Source organism: Frieseomelitta varia, unplaced genomic scaffold (genome assembly GCF_011392965.1).
Source record: "Frieseomelitta varia isolate USP_RPSP 00005682 unplaced genomic scaffold, Fvar_1.2 scaffold_250, whole genome shotgun sequence".
Classification (NCBI taxonomy): Eukaryota; Metazoa; Arthropoda; class Insecta; order Hymenoptera; family Apidae; genus Frieseomelitta; species Frieseomelitta varia.
The window spans coordinates 236119-255050 of NW_025109980.1; the positions used below are offsets into that span (position 1 = coordinate 236119).

Below are 18932 nucleotides of genomic sequence, written 5' to 3' on the forward strand. Positions count from 1 at the left end.
AATTACAATTATAACGTCGTGACATTACAATCATATAGTAGAATTGTACAGTCTGTTTGATAATTAAGATTTTCACGAAGTGCAAGAATATACGAAATTAATGTACATGCGTATTAATATTTTTCCAAATGTAATGCCACAACAGCAGGATTGACATATCAACATATTTTACAGATTCTTCGTTGAACAAGGCATTTTTGTACAAGTATGCTTCCAAGACTTCTGAGCTGGAACAGTGCGGGTCTATGCGCGAAAATTCGGGCGTAAATCAATCCGATTTGCCCGTTAATCAACCGCGAACGAATTAACGGACGAAATTCTATGCTCGTTGCGCCCTGCAATGCCTGTGGAATTCGTTGCATCCAATCAAGAACGTCGCCCGCTATTTCCACCGGACGGAGACAAATATCGCGTTGTTCGCAGCCTTTTAATTAATTTCATTTTTTAATTCGGCCACTCTGCCCATAGCCGGTATTTCACCTGCCAGGATTTCTGATGGCGCGCGCCAGCGAAGGGGATGAGGGCTCGAAAGGGGCGTTGAATCCCACCGGTCGACGGGGGCGGCCAAACATCAGCCGAGATGTTATCCCCGGGGAAAAAATAATAAATCAGGCGTCTAGAATGTCCGGTAATTTAATTTCTGGCCAACTTTTATGCTGTGGCAACTTTCCACCCGTTGGGGATCGGCGGGTGTATGAAACGAAATGAAAAAAAAAGAGAAAAAAAGAAGAAGAAGAAGAAGAAGAAGAACGTCCGCTCGCCACCCCTTTTGTTCGCTCCTCTCCTTCGCGGAATTTTTTCCCGACACTTTGAAAAAAATAAGAGAGAAAGAGGGAAGAACGGAGGAGTGGAACGAGCGATAAATACTCCATGAATTTCAGTGAAAAGGGTTATTTACTGACGTCCAGCATGTTCATCGCGTTCGCGTTCATCCAAGGTCGATTGTACCTCGCGAATCACCGAGGGCACAGAGAATTGATAGACAAACGCGGGAAATGGGAATGAATAAAGAGGAAATATTGTATTGTGTGCCAGAAATGCGAAACTTGAAGCGAACAATTGTAAATTCATCGTATCTTTGTGATTAATTTTTTTTCTATGATATCTTGGAAAAGAAAACTTAGAATGTTTCGAGAAGACGTCTGATGTGAAATGAAAGCCACATCTTCAAACAATAAAACGAATGAATTTTCAGACTCGAGTTGACATCGCGCGTAAAGTTTGTCAATTAACGATCGTGTTACGAAACATGATTTTTCATTATGATCACGAGCAATCAGAATACTCGTTCGACTTTCTTGCACGAGGAGAAGCATCGTGAAATTCTCATAAATCTGAGACGATGAAGCTAGTTAATCGTTAATGGAAAATGAACGAAATTTTGAAGTTCTGCCGCTTTAAAATACACGATATTGCAAACTTATCGACTGAAGCTGATCTACAACCGATCGCTGACCTACTGAGGCCTAACATCGATCCACCGGATACACGAAGTGGACGCAACGTCGTGAAAGAGAAAAGTGCAACGGATCATTGGGAAAACAATGCTCCGGTTCTTTGCACAACGCTTTTTGCAATCTGAACGCGGTGTGGCCGCTTTTTGCTAACAGAGAGAATAGAGGATACGTGGGATACGTGTTTGCGGTGTGGCGTCTCTCAGGAGCATATTTGGTTACTGCGTGCCCGCGGCAAATACGTCATGGTCCGCTGCTGTTCGTTCTTCGTGTGTATCTCGATCCTGATGCACAAGCTATTTTACCTGGTACGAGGTATTCAACGGTTCTCTAACTCGATTTCAATTCATTACGCACTAAAGTAGAGACACCGTTTCAGCCGATATTCACACTGGAAAAAACCAAAATTAAACCGTTCGCGTAGTTCGTGTCACGCAGTCGATCGCAGACTCGAGCAAAATATTTGAAATGATATTTCGTTCGTTTGTTTGATTCCTTTTTCCTCGAAATTATTTCATTGTTTGACTACAAAATAAAATGATATTTTATTTCATTTTGCACTTTCTACCCGTTTCGACGAGTAATTTTTCAAATATTTGTCTCTGACTCTGTAAACTTCACGTCGCGGCGGGTTCATTCGTTATTTTGTTTCAACGAATTAACTCTACAAGTGATTTGTTTGCGTGATAAAAAGTTACGTGTTACTTTTAAAACAAAAATAACAAAATTAGTGGAAATGTCTTGTCGTTTCAAACTATGACCAAAAAAAAAAAAAAAAATTTCAATTCCAATTGGAGCAAGAGTGCTAAATACAAATTTCAAAATACTCGAGACACTCGAATACTCTTGCCATTTCATTTTTCCAGTTTTCAAGGAAACAGTTGCTGCTCGTTCTAATACTTTCGCACAAGGTGAATGCAACTCCTGCATTTCGCATTTCGTGAATATCGTTTCGTTCTGTTCTCGCTATCCTCGACTGGCTAATTTTCAACCGTGTCGCGTTTCAGCGCAAAGGCAGGACCGTTAATATTTAGAACGTGACGCAAGGAACGGGCTGGCTGTTATTTAATAACGTCTCGGCCATTATTATATCAGCGAAATACTAAGCAGCGCGAAGGTGACAGACGCTCTTCCGACGAGACGCTATTGTACCTGTCGCAGCGAGCAACGTGAAACGACGTTACATTATCCTGACGCCCGACAAATGTGTGCCTGCGTGAATTGTTCGCGCAATTTGCATCGAGATTCCAACGCGGGATTACGCGCGTATACTGAATTTTTCATTGAAATACCGCCGGCGAAAACTCGCGGCGGAGCGTGATCGCGATTAATTATACAGGATCGTTGGAATTTCTCGTTCGCGACAGGTTTCTCTTCTTTTTCACACGTCTGCGTGTAAGATGAAATAATCAGAATAGGAATAGGCGTGGCGATAATTACCTATTTCCATTCAATATGATCCAATGAGTCTCACCACAGTTGTATAATGAACGAATCCATAGAGATTCGTTTACAGTTGAATATGAATTCGTTTTTATATGAATATAAAATAAAGCAATTAGAATCGCGAACCTGCATAATGATTTTCATTCAACGAGATTCGAGTCTTCTGGACTGCGTTGTAATGAATGCTGTTTGTAGAGATTGCACGAACGTTGGGATGCGGGCTCGCTAAATATAACATAAAATAATATAAATCCCTTGATAAAAAGCTTGATTTTCTAAGCTTGATTATTTTATTCAACGAAGCTCTATGATAAATGCGTTCGTAAAGATCGTTTGCGGCGCAGGTATAACTAAATCTTCAAACGAGATAATATTCTGGTTTTTGCACGATGATTTTTTTCATTCTAAATCATATAATAAATGGATTTACATTTACTTTTTATTTCAACGAAATGAATTTTCATCGATGTGAAACGAAGTAATCGTTAAAAGCTTCCTATTTCGATACTCGAGTGCAGTATAAATACTTTCTTTTGTTATAATCTTAGGATGGCTGAAAAATAAAATTTGCATAAAAATTAGCTAGGCAAATGTATGGAAAGATAATGGAATAATGGAAAAAAGGGAACAGATTTCCATCTATTTAACAAAAGCTTCTGTCCGTGTATTTTACAGAAACCTCCAACATCAGGTTATCGCTTTGTAAAAATTTTTTACGAGAAATTATTATTTCTATCGCCCTGCTTTATTTTACTTTGGTCTGCTAAAATTTTCTGGAACAGAAAAATTTTCTTTTTTTCCCCTCTCCCCCCGTTATCCACGGAGAAATAAAAGAAACATACGCAAATTTGAAGAATTATTTAAATTGGCTCGAACATTTTAACTGAGAATAAAGAATGGTTCGTATAAAGATCAACGATTATTGGTTTGACTATGCTCGTATCCAAACCAATCGCTTCTATCATTCGCGTTGATCGATCAAACAATCGATGGATCGCGAGAGAGAAAAATAAATTCCGACGGCGAAATCACATTACAGCCGTGATTATTAGTCATCAAACATTTTGGCCGAAATTGCGTAATTATGGCAGACAATGCAAATTCAAACGCATTGGAGGATGGCACATACATCGACGCGCTGGACGCAACCCGTATTAGCGTTTTAATACAATCGATAATTTGCCACATCAATACGATGTAATTATAATATCTAATGCATTAAGCGGGCGTAATTGAGCACGGATATTAAGTATCACACGGCTTTCATCGAGAGAAGAACATGAAGAACGACGTGACTTAACATCCATTAGATAGAAATCGATGGAATCCTGTCATTTATGATTCGCATGCTTTTTCATAAATAACGGGACAGAGTTAACGATTAGTAATTGAATTCGTTTTAATTGAATAAAACCGTGTGCACGTCAAGCTGTAATTCGATTTGTTCGAATGTTGTTAGTAAATTAAATAAACGTGGTTCCTCTTGCGCTATAATTTACCAAACTAATAGCATTAGCGAATTGACGGATTACAGGTCGCTTCTCTCTCGGTGTATTATATTTTTGCGTCGAATAGAACAGAATTATCAAATAGACGTGTAATATTATATTGATTTGATGTATTTCATTAGCCGAGAATTCCATCCAATTGCGAGGAAGAGAAATTCACTAATCGAAGATGTCACTTTTATGTCACATGAATTTGCACAGAAATAATGAATTGCACAGAGAAATTCAACAATTAATGGAGAGATAATAAATATTTTCAAAAGCGACAAGTAGAGAAATAAATACGTGTACAAATTCTTCATGGCGTTGATGCTAACAATTTGTAATTTTCGACTCGTGAAGCAAATCAAAATTCTTCTTTTTGCACGTAGGAAAAAAATATTCGCCGATCTGTTCGAAGTATTCGACGGCAACGTCGAGATATCATTATTCTTCGATTGGTATCCGCTGAGACTGGAAGGTAGAAGTAGAGAAACCAACGTTACATAGTAGACAGCAGCAGATGGCAGAGAAATATTCATAGTGGCTGTGTGTCTCCGAGATCGTGCGCCTCTATAGACGGATTGAGACAAAGTGGCGGCTTAAATCAGTCCGGGAGGCTACGTCGGAGGCAATTGTATATATCACGGTTTCAATGATCCTAACTTGGGGGAAATTCCGACCGCATCGATCCGCGGCTCGTTGCTCGTCGGCAGACGTGGCTCGGTAATAATTAATCCCGGCTGTTCAGGGAACTTTAACTTCGTTCGATGGTAACTTTAATGCGATACAGTTTCTTGAGCCAGCTTTCTCTTTCGTCGTGTGCATCTCTCTGTCAGTTACAGGCGGCACGGTCTGAACGCCGAATTAATCGACTAGAATGGCGCGCGATTCCGCGAAACAGATAGCGCGATTCCGCGAAACAGATAGCGCGATTCGAGATATCATTGTATATTGGACGGAACGTTGCCCCAATAAAGCGATACTCTTGTCCAACTATTACGGATTTCACTCTGGCGAATATAGGCACTCTTGGTCGAGGCCAAGATTGATAGACTTTTTACTGGTGTTTCGTTTGAACATGGGGCAAAGATAGGATACTTTCGAATATGTTCTTGATCGTGTGTATTAAGTAGAGTAAGACAATTTGGTAAGCTTGTACGTTTCGAACATCAAACATTCTCTATTTGTAAGGACAATAATACTTTTTAGAGCAGCAGCTTTTTGGTGTGTATGATACATAAGTGATGGATCAAATAGAAATACATATGTTCCTATTTTTTTTTGAAAAAAGAAGAGTAAACTGATTTCCATCAAACATATATCCTATTGTCCAATGAAGTAACCACAAAACAAAATTAAGGTTCCGTTTAAAATTGGACAGTGTCAGAGCTTGAAATCAGATATCGATTTCAGTTCTTGAATAGCCGATACTCTGTTTATATATCGAATTCGATTACAGTCCTTCATATGCAATTGATATCCATTTGAACTCAACTTTTTTTCGCAATCAACAATTTTAATTTTCATCATCTAACTTAGACATAATATATCGTTTCGCAAGTAGCAAAAGCCAGCACGTGATCAGACACCCGTAAGTCAATAAATGGTCAGAGGCAGACAAGGTACCACAAGTAGTACAGGTCAACGCATGGTGAGAGCAAGTAAGTATATGATTAGAAATAAGCAAGTAGTTATGCGTTGAAATCGTTAAAAATTTATACTGTAAAATAGCATGATATTTTAATGATATTATAAAAGGTTCGACAGAAACGTAACTGATATTTTAATCAACGAAGGGGACAAAAATGGTTTAGCCATAAATGATTTTCCGACACTTTAAAAGAATTTGCAGTTACTTCATGCACTCAAATCATTGTGTATCATTACAGGGAAAATACGAAAACGATCCTAAAAGCTGCAATCAACATGCAGAATTTAGAACTGATATGAGGACCGACATAAGGATCGCTACAGGACCGAAAAGATAACGATCTTAGGACCGATACGTGAACCGATATCCGATGCACACGAACAGTAATCGAATCCGATATCAGTGGAAATTTCGGTCCTTCGTAACAGTTATTTAGAGTATCGATCCTTCGTAACTGTTTCAAGTTTGTAACCAGTGATGAAACAGTTTTTCGGACTCGTTTCAAGCTCTGCTCGTGCTTACAACTGTGCACACACACACACGCAGCAATCTCTGCCCCAAACAACAAAGCCATAATATCGGTTTCTGATGACAGATAGCGCGTATCACTATAACCGGATTCCCTTTGAGTCAACTGCCTATACAGAGAGAAATTACTCTCGCGTTATCCCCGAAATTCGCGTATCGTATTTCGCTCGACTGTGGGCGTCCCGCAGGAAAGAAGCGCGTTGCTCCCTGTATAGACTTTCCTCCGTGTAATCGGACCTTCTCGCATGTTTATTAAACTCCACTAGGTATTAGGTAACGACTAACGACGGAACCGTGGATGCTTTAAAGTCACAGCACAGGGGGAGTTCGCCACCCTTAACGAACACCGTCGCGACAACCCTGACGATGACCGACCAACGTTCAGACGTTTCATTAAAGTTGAAAAGTCGCGGTCGTGTCATGTCGTGTCGTGCATCATTCGCGGCCTTGCTATCGACGATTTCGTGTAAATTTCACGCAAACGAGCGCTTTAATTAACGAAACGAGTGCCGGAAGTACGGCGAAGGGTTTTCAAGACGATGTGTACACGTATCGATCGCGTATTCGAGGATCGGCCGAGTCGGGCTCGATCCATTAAGGAATGCTTTTCTTTAATTAACCGCACGCTTCGTCTGGTTTCGGCGTCTCGCGCTCGGTTTTCAATAATTGATTTCGTTGAAAAGTTCACGCTCGAGGCCGAAATTTGTAATATGTGTAATGAAAAGAGGAAGGCAACGTTGAATGTTGAGAAAGAATGCGAAAGGTGAGATTGAATATTAATATTAATAGTTAGAAATTGCTTGTCGTTTTAATCGAAACACGTTCGCTTGTCTTTGAATTCGTGTTGTCTAAGTATCACAGCCATTCTGTAGTTTCTGACATGTTATTAAATACGAAAGAACAATCGCAGCAAGACCTAAAGAGCAAGAATTAAATATTGAAGAACGATTGTTCTTAAAAGGTTCGCGCGGAGGAAATTTTTAATCGAAACGAAAAATAATTCATAACTTTGAAAATAAACTTTTGTATTCTTACCTCGCCTGTAGCTGATACGTAATTAATGATTAACGAGGAAAAGAGAGGTGGAAATAATTTACTCACCAGAGAATAGTTCAAGGAACTCTTCGACCCCATAAGTTCCAGTGAATCTGTAGCTTGGATCGTTCAGCGCGTCTTCACCGTGAACTTTAATCCGTTTTATCATGAAGCTAATATTATCTGGCTGACCATCCTGATTGAAATCTGTAAAATAGCAAACAACTATTACTACAGTACAGAAAATTTTTATATTCTTGCAATAAATTAATGCAACTCCATTGTCACAAGTAATTGATTATTTAAACAATTCTGTTTCCTCTGAAAAACATATATACGTATAATTTTCATACACATTTCTAAATTCGTTTCAATCTTTATTAAACTATAGATGTTTTATATTTACAGTTTTATATTTTCATTGAAAAGAAATGGGAGAGAAAGTTACTTTGTTGTTAATTTAATGTTGCGAGAACGTATTGTATTCCGAGCACATTTATATTTTTGTATATTTTGCATCTTGAAATTATTCATAAATGCACGGAAATTTACAATCCGCTCGTAAAAGCGCCAATAGAATGCGTCAAAATCTCTCCTACAACACATACGATGTATTCATAAAAGATGTCGGCAGAATGTCTTCAAATATCTTCATGGGCGTGTGCACACCCGAAGAAAGGGAACGAAGAATTCAAATTTCAACGTTTGGATGGATTAAAGTCAGTCGGCGAAGTAGACGGCGCGGTTCTGTAAAATTCGTAGGAGTCGAGGAGAGGGAGCTACTCATCGTAGGTAGCCGATGGCTGATAACGAAAATCATTGGGCCTCCAGGTGAGTAATTTTCGGCTTCCTTGCCAGTGATCAGTGCATTTCGAAACGGTTGAGCCACCGTCGCGTGGTGGAGAGCATTTAATCAAACACCTTCTCCGCGGGAATACCAATCGAAACTGGAAAAACGACCCCGTGACACGCGATTCCTTTCACCTCGCGGTGAAACTCTCGTGATTTTCTAAGTGTAAAATGAACCTCTGACCTATCGACAGAAACCTCTTTTATTCGACGTTATCGGGAATTAATTTTCGCGACGCGAAAAATTGTTAGACAAGTATAATTCTCATCGCGGAGTGAAGAGAATTCGTTTCTCGATAATGTTTTAATTTCTAATTGAGGGTATTACCGTACGATCGTATAATTTAACAATTGCATGGTAGCCTTTTTACTTTTTAACGCTGGTAAATTATTGACTGCACATTAAATAGAGCGAATGTAGAACTTTCTTTTTTTAAATTATTTCTCATTTGTTGCATGTGTGAGGCAGAGGCTAGTTTGAAGGATTGAGATAAAATTTGAACAGTTTCCAAAAAAGAATGTTGCGGAAGAAAAATGTTTTTCAAGTCAAAGTAAGTTAAGACCATTGCTGTGTATTTGAATATCCAAAAAGTTTGAAATAAAATTTGCAGCAAAGAGAATTTTTTTCATACATCTTCCCGAAAATCATCCGAATCATGCTTGAGAGTATTTTTGAATATTCCAACTCGTGAAAACGAAAAAGTTTAAGTGCTCGGTTTGGAGGTATCAGACATTGTTATGTTAAATCAGTGGAGCCTAAGAGACAGTAAGATTTCCAGTTTCACACACATGTACACACACAACGAAATTTCATGGTAATGTCTCCAGATGTTCTCTCGTGTGTGCATACGCAAGCAACCTATCCAAATGTCAACACCGAGCATCGTTACATCTATATCTGTGCTATAATGTACATGTGCTGTTGGCAATTAACGTAAAGTCCATTGTATCCAAGTTTCATGTTGCATTAATCAGCTTCGCTTCTGCGCACAACACTCGCAGCCGTTGCGCGCCGGTGAAAATATCACTGGTAAACGGTTCAATTACAAGCAAAGGCTTTTTAGGCTTCTTAATAATGCAACTGCAATGCTCGAGAACGCCAAGTATAAATGATGATAAAAAATTCACGGTGGAAGAAGCTAAAATATTTACAGAGTAGATAGGACGTCTTGTTTTTGGACTGGACGTAAATCGCTAGTCTCTGAAATTCATGAACGAATCTCTATAAATCTCGCGTATGTCAACTCTCTATGATTGTCTGCAACTGAACGCGCAGTCTGAGAATAACTTTTGCGGAATAGTAAAGACAAAGTAGATTCAGTCGGTACGTGGTTCGACCAAATGAAGCCTGCTACTGTAGAATTCTGCAAAACGGCTGCTCCTTTTCCAAAGTTGCCGCTACGATTACAGGTCACGAGAAACTCTACTTATTAAATCTGCGTTACTCCACAGGATAAAGAATAAGTAGAACGATCGAGTGTATGATCGGACCCCGTTACCGTGCAATCCTACGAAACAGCTACTCCTTATCCAAAGCTGCTTCTATAGTACGAAGTCACGAGACATTCTATTTCGAAACCTCTATTCCGTACGCGCAGAATTAAGAGGAAAATATGCAGAATGACGGAAACGGACGGTGCTTATTATTGAATATGGTAAAAGGCGATCGTCACGTGAGACTCGTGTTACAAAGTCGCCGGGGCTCGCCGGTCCCGGTGTCGTAAAAAATTACTTGGCAAACAAAAAAAGGGTGCAACGCATCGCGTGACAGCTGTCGCGGATATGCCGCTCGGAAATAAAGTTTTTTTTCACGTAAGCCCGGCGAGATAAGGATCGTAAAACGCACGTGGTCTACCAGCGTGGGTCTCGAACGTTCCACGTGCGAAATAACTGACATTTGAACTTCCACCTTTGACCGATATCACACTCGCGACATCCCCTTCGCGTTATCGCCATTTTTCCCTTCCCTTAACAACACTTCGCAGAACTCGCGCGCAATGTTACGTAACTGACGTGTCCATTTACAGGGCGAGTTCGTTGCACCGCATTAATTTTGCGTTTCGAAGATTGTGACGTTATCATCGAGATCATAATTCGTCGTTAATTGGCAAGACTGATTGAAGTGGAATTTTGAAAGATGCCTAGCTGTCAAGCGTGTAGAAATCGCGGCACGTTGTTGATTCGTGGAATCAACGCTGTCGAATTAGAATTTCGAAGGGCAGCGAATGAGGCCATAGAAATCATAATTCGTCGTTCGTTTGCGTCGATAACGATAATTATCCAAATCCAAATTTTGAACATTGCTAGCTACTTAAATTTAAATTTCTGTTTCAACGCCGAACGATAGAAGCGACATTTTATAATAATAAACTCGTCGAACAATATCTGTCTCACGGACTCGAGTGAAAATTTCCCAAGATGTGCACGTCAGCGGACAGGCGACAATGGCCGGCTCACTTTAGGTGGCGCGATCGTGCAAAATCAGTGGAGAAACACGAGATCTCGCTGGGCGGCGAGGGGCAACAGGGAGGGTCGATCCTTAATCGGTGCAATTCCAGATCTCTCGTCGGACAAGAGCGTTTAGGTTCGGCGGCCTCCGAGTTGTACATATCGCGATGGGAAGAGAGTTAATGCCGTCTAATCCGGAGACAAAGGGAGGCACGTTCGGCCTGGCATTTCCGACGGTGGGTGGTCGATCGGTCATCCGAAATGCTCGCGTGTAGAGATGGCCGATAATCGCGCGACCATCGTTCCGGAAGATCGACGCAACCCTAACGCGTGTCGCTGTATATTCCCTGCTGTTGGATAGAGCGAGACGGCGAAACAGATGAAGAGGGAGAGAGAGAGAGAGAGGGAGAGAGAGAGAGAGAGAGAGAAATGTTGGAAGAAGAGAGGAAGAACGGAAACGTTACCGGAAAACCAGCTTTATCCGCGAATCGTACGACGGAAGAGATAGGGAATTCTAAGTAATGTACTAGACTGGTCGACGTGTAGGCGCGGTCACGCTACGTTAAACACGGCTCAGTCACGAGACACAAATATTTGCTCGTTGTTACGGCAGGTGGTGCAACGTTTAAAGTCCTTCTGGCCGTGCGAGAGAGCTCGCCGCTGCCTTTCCGTCTCCGTGAATACGTGTGTGTACGTGCGCGCGCGTGTCTCTGCCGTTACTTAATATTCGCGAGTTGCGCCGGCCAAATGAGATTTTCAGGAACGCTTTCCTCTGATTTACGAAAGCTTTGTACCGCCGCAGCGTTCAACACCGCTATCGACGGGTTTGATTGTTTCTCAGTTGGATTCCGAGCTGATGACGTAATTCTATTAAGCGTGGCGGGCGGTATAATTCGCGTGGACAGTTTCGGCTTCAAAGAACGAATTTCTAGAATGAGGGACAGGTCGAGGGAAATGATAATGGGGGGAATCGAATTGCTTCGGGTGGCGCCGTGTGCGGTTGGAAAATCACTCGCCCGTGACCACCGAGTTCTTTGTGCTCGCTGTGTCCGAGGCATCGCCGTAATTGCATTCCGTGTTTAAGAGAAACTATGGAAGGTGCAAAAATTTGCGATAGCGCAGCGAAACCGGCGTGAAAAATTAAACGGTTGTTTCATTCCCGGATGAGCAATTGCCCGTACCCCACCTCGACTTGATACTCTGTTTCTTCCAGGGGAAAAAGTTTTCCCTCCACCCCCCCCTCCCCCCTCCGCCACCCTTCTCCCTTCGAGAGAAAAGAAGAAAGAAAGAAAGAAAGAAAGAGGGTAGTTTATCTCTATTCGAAAGGGTGGCACGGAAGCAATTTCAGAAAGGCAGTGGGTGATTCTCTTTTCTAGATTCTTTTCTCGTTCTCGGTTCCTTGATAACCATCGTTTAAAGTTTACGCATTAGGTGTGTGTAGCGGCGCAATAAAGTTCCACGGGAATCAATCGGTCAACGTCAGACACAGAAACTGACATTAATCGGTCGCAGCGCAGAAAGGAACCGCAGTAAGGCTAAGGAACATTCATTTCCCCCGATCGCCGCTGGCAGAAAGTTAGTTTAACTGGAAGGTCCGGGAAAGTTTTAATTGGTTTGCGAAGTTATTACAGCGGAATGAGACAGAAGACGCGCACTTGTTAGTTCGGGGGGGGTGGGGGGGAAACGCTGCCGATTGCCACGGCCGGAAAGACAAAAAGAATTTTCATTGCTGTCCCGATACTTCCTTCCCGCTCCTTTTCTACCATCCTCCGCCGATTTCGCAGACATTCCGGCGAGTTACACGTATATCAGTTTCTCCACCGAAAACCATTCTCGATTTTTGCGAATTTTCCTTGTGTTCCCGGTGTCTTAACTTCCTAACTTTTACTTTTATTCCACTTCGCTGATTTCTCCATTCTTTCGTTACTATGTCGAAGACGATTAGAAGTTGGTTTAATTATTATTAGAGCGCAGGATGTTTATGCGAATTCGTATTTCGACGAATGCAATTTAAACAAATGTGTCATTTAACGATTGATCGTTGAACGTTCGTGTAATTTCTCTTTCTTACACATGTAAATTTGAAGAAATTGGGTCTGGATAGAGAATTACTTCGAAATATTATAACAAGTAAAGTATTGAATATTTTGTGCATTTGGAATTTTCTACAAACTCATTACCTGTATATCTATAAATCGAGTTGACTCGCTGCACGTGACGAGTCATCACCTCAATGCTGGCCTCCTCGGACTTGTAGTGATTGAAGAACGTGTGGTCGGCTTGCAGGTACAACATACAAGTGGTTTTCTTCGGATCCACGGACGTCCTTTTACGAAGCACTCGAGAATATCGTTCCCTGTACAACCTGATTACATTTAAGAAGAAATTACATTTACTCACTCTAAAGAAGCTGTCGCTCTTAATTTAATCATGTACATATCCTCAAACAAATTTAAATCCTCCATAACTTGAAAATTTTACTCACTTCTGCGCAAGTGACTTATTTATAATAATTAATTATATCGTGAGCATGTGGAAATCTTCGAATCGACGATCAGAAATGAGTCAGATTAGTCAGACTGTAATCAAGTTGAAATAGAATAATTTCTGGAATAATTTCAATTTCGATGTGTATTCAAAAAAGAAAAGCAACAGTCTCGCCCGCGAAAGTGTTAATAACGAGTAAGCAAAGTTCTAGTCACAGAGGATTAATTAACATACACCGTGTGCTTTTAATTATCGTTCCATTTCGTTTCGAGCGTCAGATTTTCACCGTTCGTTCCGCCTTTCGCGAAACGTTCGTGGAAATAAAATTTTTTAATTTCTAACCTCCCCTTCCCGTCCTCTTGTCCAAAGCTCGTACGGCGAGATAACCGAGTTATCGAACTCAAAGAAGACCAACGGAGGGAGAGGGGAAGCAGAAGGGAAATTTTCGAGATTCTACGTTGGAACCATGCTCGAACTCGGTTTGGCGAACCATAAAAAAAAGAAAGAAGAAAAAGAAGAGCAGAATTCTTGACATCACGGTAGTCGATTCGACCGATACGTGATCCGCACTTGAACAACAAATCAAACTCCCCCCGCCCCCGCGCCAGGAAAAGAGTCGATCGCGGGAAACGTCCCGATAAGGATAACTCGGTCGCGGGCAACGTTAAATTGGATCGGTCGATAATAGTGTTTGCTCTCGATTTTTGACGTTTTCATCGCTGCTCGCTGTCCGGATAGCTCTGGCTCTTTCTCCGTCCGGGGAAATGGAGGTACGGGCTCTTTAAATGGAAGCGCAAGCATTGCACGGCAAACAGTCCGCGGGAAGAACCGACCGGACGATAAGTAATCGTTGCGCTTTTCTTCGCCGACCGGCAACTTTCCTTCCTTTGACCTTTTGGCTTTTGCAGCAGCACTGCTGCTAGAATATTTCATCGACGTGTTCGTTGAGACTGGCTAAGTGGAATCGTAGTGGAAATCGTTGAACGTCACCCGTGAAAGAAAGAAAAGAGAGAGTCGAACGTGAGGGCGAGGCACCGAGAAGGAGGAAGGGGGCCGAGAGGGACGAGACCGGTGATCGAGAACGAACGACCGTGTAAAACTTTTACACGGCTGTATAACTTTTTATTTTTTTCCAACTTCCACTTTGCTACGGTAAATGGGGGAAACGGGGGATTTCAATTAGTTACGCGGAAGACACTTGGCCTCTTTCCGATGCAACATCCCACGTAGACGCTACGAGTGAAACGAGACGCTACGTGGTCAGACAAGTGAAACGAATTTACCTATTAATTAGGTCGTCTTTTTTGTTATCAAAGGGACTGAAGATTGATGAGAATAAACTAACTGTTAAATTAGATTAATTGTCGTATCGATGTAAATGTTGATATATTATTTATTTTTAACAAGGGACGTATCGAAAGACAGGAGTATTACTTACAACGTAGACACGAGTGGAGTCGGTTTGTGGCCAGACAAATAAACGTAATTTGCTAGATTAACGTTTTGATTCGTGTAAGTGTGCTATAATTTATTCTTTAGCAAGAAACAAATCTATCGAAAGATTTTCAATTCTTTACCTGTAAATATGATGTAATTCATTCTTAACAGAAATGGAATTATTAACAAGAAGTGAACATATCACCAAGTAAAAAAATTACAATAGAATATGTACATGGAGAGACGTACACTAGAATTAAATTTATTGGAACAAAAGTTTAGTTCACGTCTGATTAAATTCCTCTCCTCTATATCTACACATTTGCACGTGAATGTCTATTACACGGAAGAAAATTATATACAGAGAGAAAGTCAACGAATAATCCTACAATATGAATCACTTATCACCCGACAGATTCTACCGTGTATCCACCGAAATTAAAATTTCGAGTGAAATAATCCTCTATCGCGAACAGTTCACGCAAGTAGTATTATCCCGTCATGGCCAGACGAGCCGATATTTACTTTCAAACGACACGAAGATCGAACGTAGGCACGTTGGCGGAACGTTTTTAAATTACGGAAGACTTCGACGGTGTTTCTGACACCGAAATGCGACGATCCTTTGTGAAGGCGTTTTATTAAAAAAAGGAAAAATGAAATTGAAGTGCTCACCTATCGAGCAGCTCTAAATTGTGCGAGCTCGCCAGGGGGTCTTTCTTCCTAACGTCTTTCGGATAGAAGCCGGGCTTGGCGCGCGAGTTCCCCTCGTTCAGGTGTTGATAAAGCGGCCGCATTGTGTCGCCGAGATATCCACTCCACGTCCTGTTCGTCCTGCAAACGATTTTTCCCGCGGTAAGCGTTTGGAAAACTACAGCGCACAGCCACAGTGAATCCCTCATGCTGAACTGATCAACTCCAGCCCGTCCCGGACTGGGATAAACGGGAGGAATCGTCGCCGGTTGCGGCAAGGCGATAACGGTGACATATGTCGAGTAATACGTAACAGGCTTGAAGCCAATTTACTCTCGAGGATCGTTACTCTCGGGCCTCCTCTCGAATTTCTACGCGTCCGTTTCACCAAGTTCGCGAGACTTGGAATTGCGGTTGTTCACCAAAGTGTGTTCGAACACTTGTAGATATATAATACATTGTGCGAATAACAATTACTTTATACGAATAATTTGAAATAGAAAATAAATGAAACGTCATTCGTTCGAGGCAAATTTTAGTCAAGCACGCGCAAAGATGCATATAAAGTAGTTTAATGCAAGAAAAGCTTTTCATTTTCCTTCCTTTTCTTTTTATTTTTATAAAACTTTGTGCGTTTCATTTTTTACGAGTATTTTATACACCATCGCAGTAGCCACGTGTTTTATACGTTCTCTTCTCTTTTTACTGTGTCAGTTTAATTCCTCGTGTGGCGCGTGATGCGATTTCGAAAAATCACCGGTCGAGTCGTAGACGAAACGAGCGCTTAAAGTATTTAGGAACGGCGCCACGCAGTTACAACGGCTGTCTATATACAGTAGGAGAAGGTAGCTGCTGTTTCACGCAGATAGAAAGATTGCCACGAATTCTTTCTGTCCGGCTTTCTGACCGGAATAGCCAATGAGGGTCCGTACCGTGAAACTTATTCCGTTGATAAGCTTTCGAATGAAACTAGAGTCACATGGAAGCTGTTAGAGTTGCTCGAAACGAAAGTTTACGCGCTCGGAGAACAATCCAGAGTACTTATCTCGAGGCAGACCGACTATAGAGCTTTCTGAACAATGGATCTATAGCTAGTAACATATACAGCTCTATTTTCAGCTTGAACAGCTGAATTTCTATAAAACAGAAGATATTATCAATTGAGGTGATCAATGACAATTTGGAGAAATATGGAAATTTCTATTTACCGAATAATAATTATCAGGTTTTAAAGACTTTTATACGTATATAATAAAGAATTAATCCACAACACGAATGATAAATGCTAAATATGGTCTCACTGAATATTAAAATTTATTAATGGATATTTATGTATACCGGATATTAATGGATATTTATATAATGGATAATTGGCTGCTGCGATCTCTGCAAAATAAAATGTGCTTGTATCAATTATTCTGTAATTTCTATACTTATTTCTACATTTGTTTCACGCTTAATAGCAATTAATATTTTCAAAAAGTCCTTACAAATTTTCGAACACTTTGGCGATCAGCTGTAATTAATGTCAAAAGAGACTTGAAACTAAAGTGTGTCCAGTTTACTCATTCGATCTTTCCCGTCTTAAAATTCTTTTTAAGCTTATTTAACTTTAAATCATTTAACTTTTTTCTTCTCTCTGACGGTACTCTTTCTAAACAACATTCGCACAAACATTATAATTAATCAATGCAAAAACCGCTCTTCCTCTCTCCGCTCTTCTCCACGTGAAAGTGCGTTCTCCTCTGTAATTATGAGTGCACTTTGACGCGCGTGTCTCAGGAAAATGATCGGTTTCCCTTGCAACCCCTTTGTGCCACAGCAGCTGTAGCTTCCCTACTAATTTCGTTAACTTCGATTGCACCGCGCCGATGCTTTGAACGTTAACTATCGAGATCTCTAATGTAAAACTGGAATGCTTGATCTCTCGCACAGTTAACCGCCATTACGGTGCCATCTGAAATTCTATTAAACCGGTCAGTAGATACCGGGCTACCGGTCGATATTAAGTTTGTACCCTGGAATATTGAACGTGTTAGATCATGCAGCGAGATATTATACATCGAAATTGCACGCTAAGCTCGAACGCGATATATCAGGTGGAATGTTTCATCGCTGAACGTTTAATTACATTTGTTCTTTCTATTGTTCAGACGAATAAAGAGAGAGAGAGAGAAAGAGAGAGAGAGAGAGAGAGAACGAGACACGTTTTATTTAATTGATTTGTACTTAGAAAGCGTTCACAGAAGAAACTGTGCTGCTGAAATATTTCTTTATTTATGTTTATAAAAATAGCTACTCATGATGACCCATGAGAGTGGAATTTTTACAAACTATTGTACAGTAAACGGCGGTCAAATGAGGGAACAAGGGGGGCTAAAATTTCTTCATTGTTTTCTACTAGTATACTTTAGCGCTATTAGTACTATACATTCTCTGTAAATATTTTGCAAATTAAGTTAATAAAGAAACCTATATATCAGCATTTTAGAATTTCTTTTTATATCAGCAATAAGAATTTCAAAAGGCCACGATTAAAATTCAATTCATTTATTACGTCACTCAGATTGTATCAATGGAACTACCGGGATGAAGCGTAAAGCTATAAATAATCTTTCAATAATTTCGCTCTGCGTGTAAAAAATATGTCTTACACTTACTTCAGTATTTCGTTACAATTGAGAAACATTTTCAAACGTTTAGGGACCTTTCTCTCGCGTCCAACGGCGCAGTCTCGTCGTTCAACGTTGAAATTTCATTTCAAGGAACAAAGAGAAATATGGCGGACGAACAACGAAGTGACTTATGCTTTATTTAATTAATCCGCGTTGTAGAGTCTTCGCCGGTACCGGAGATTTGTACCGTTACATTTTGCTGCGTGGCATTCTGCCGAAATAATTAACTCAATGATAAACAGAAGTTGAAAATGCATTTACCTTAATTCGTTTAACGTGTTCTCTCGCAAAAGCTCGCTGGCGCACGGATATCCGTCGCGGCGCGGCACGTTCACGTCCACGGAACGATACGCGATCGTATGGTGATGCACGGCGTCTGTCGTGTCTTTATCCTCGCCATCTTGCCGATGGCACACGAGCGGAGCGTATCTGCTGGTTGGCTCGATGTAGATCTCGTCGGATGCCGTGGAGATAGTACCATCGAACAGTCCCTCTTCCGTCACGATACCATGCACCGACGAGTTCTCGTCGTCTGGAACGAGAGACAACGGATTCTTGTTAGTTTCGCTCGACGTCGGTGACGTCGGCGCGGATCGAAACACGTGGAAAAGATTCCCCCGAATTCCAGAGGAAACATTAATCTATCTCTTTCGAGTTTAGAAAATTCTAATCAATTTATTTCATTGGAGTTTCGAAAATTCTGGGAATTGAGCAAGAGAGAAACATGATATTTATATAA

At 40.9% G+C, this 18932-nt stretch overlaps 1 protein-coding gene across 5 annotated transcripts in view; it reads right to left on the reverse strand.

Moving 5' to 3' along the window:
• Positions 1-18932, reverse strand: part of LOC122528408 (disintegrin and metalloproteinase domain-containing protein 10-like) — a 198200-nt gene that overhangs the window by 33504 nt on the left and 145764 nt on the right. For all 5 annotated transcript variants that reach the window (XM_043653479.1, XM_043653478.1, XM_043653474.1 and 2 more), the window contains 4 exons: positions 18455-18725; positions 15501-15659; positions 13082-13266; positions 7671-7811 (listed from right to left, as the gene is read on the reverse strand). In XM_043653479.1, the coding sequence (XP_043509414.1) occupies positions 7671-7811; positions 13082-13266; positions 15501-15659; positions 18455-18725 (756 nt within the window). The remainder of the gene's footprint in view (positions 1-7670; positions 7812-13081; positions 13267-15500; positions 15660-18454; positions 18726-18932) is intronic.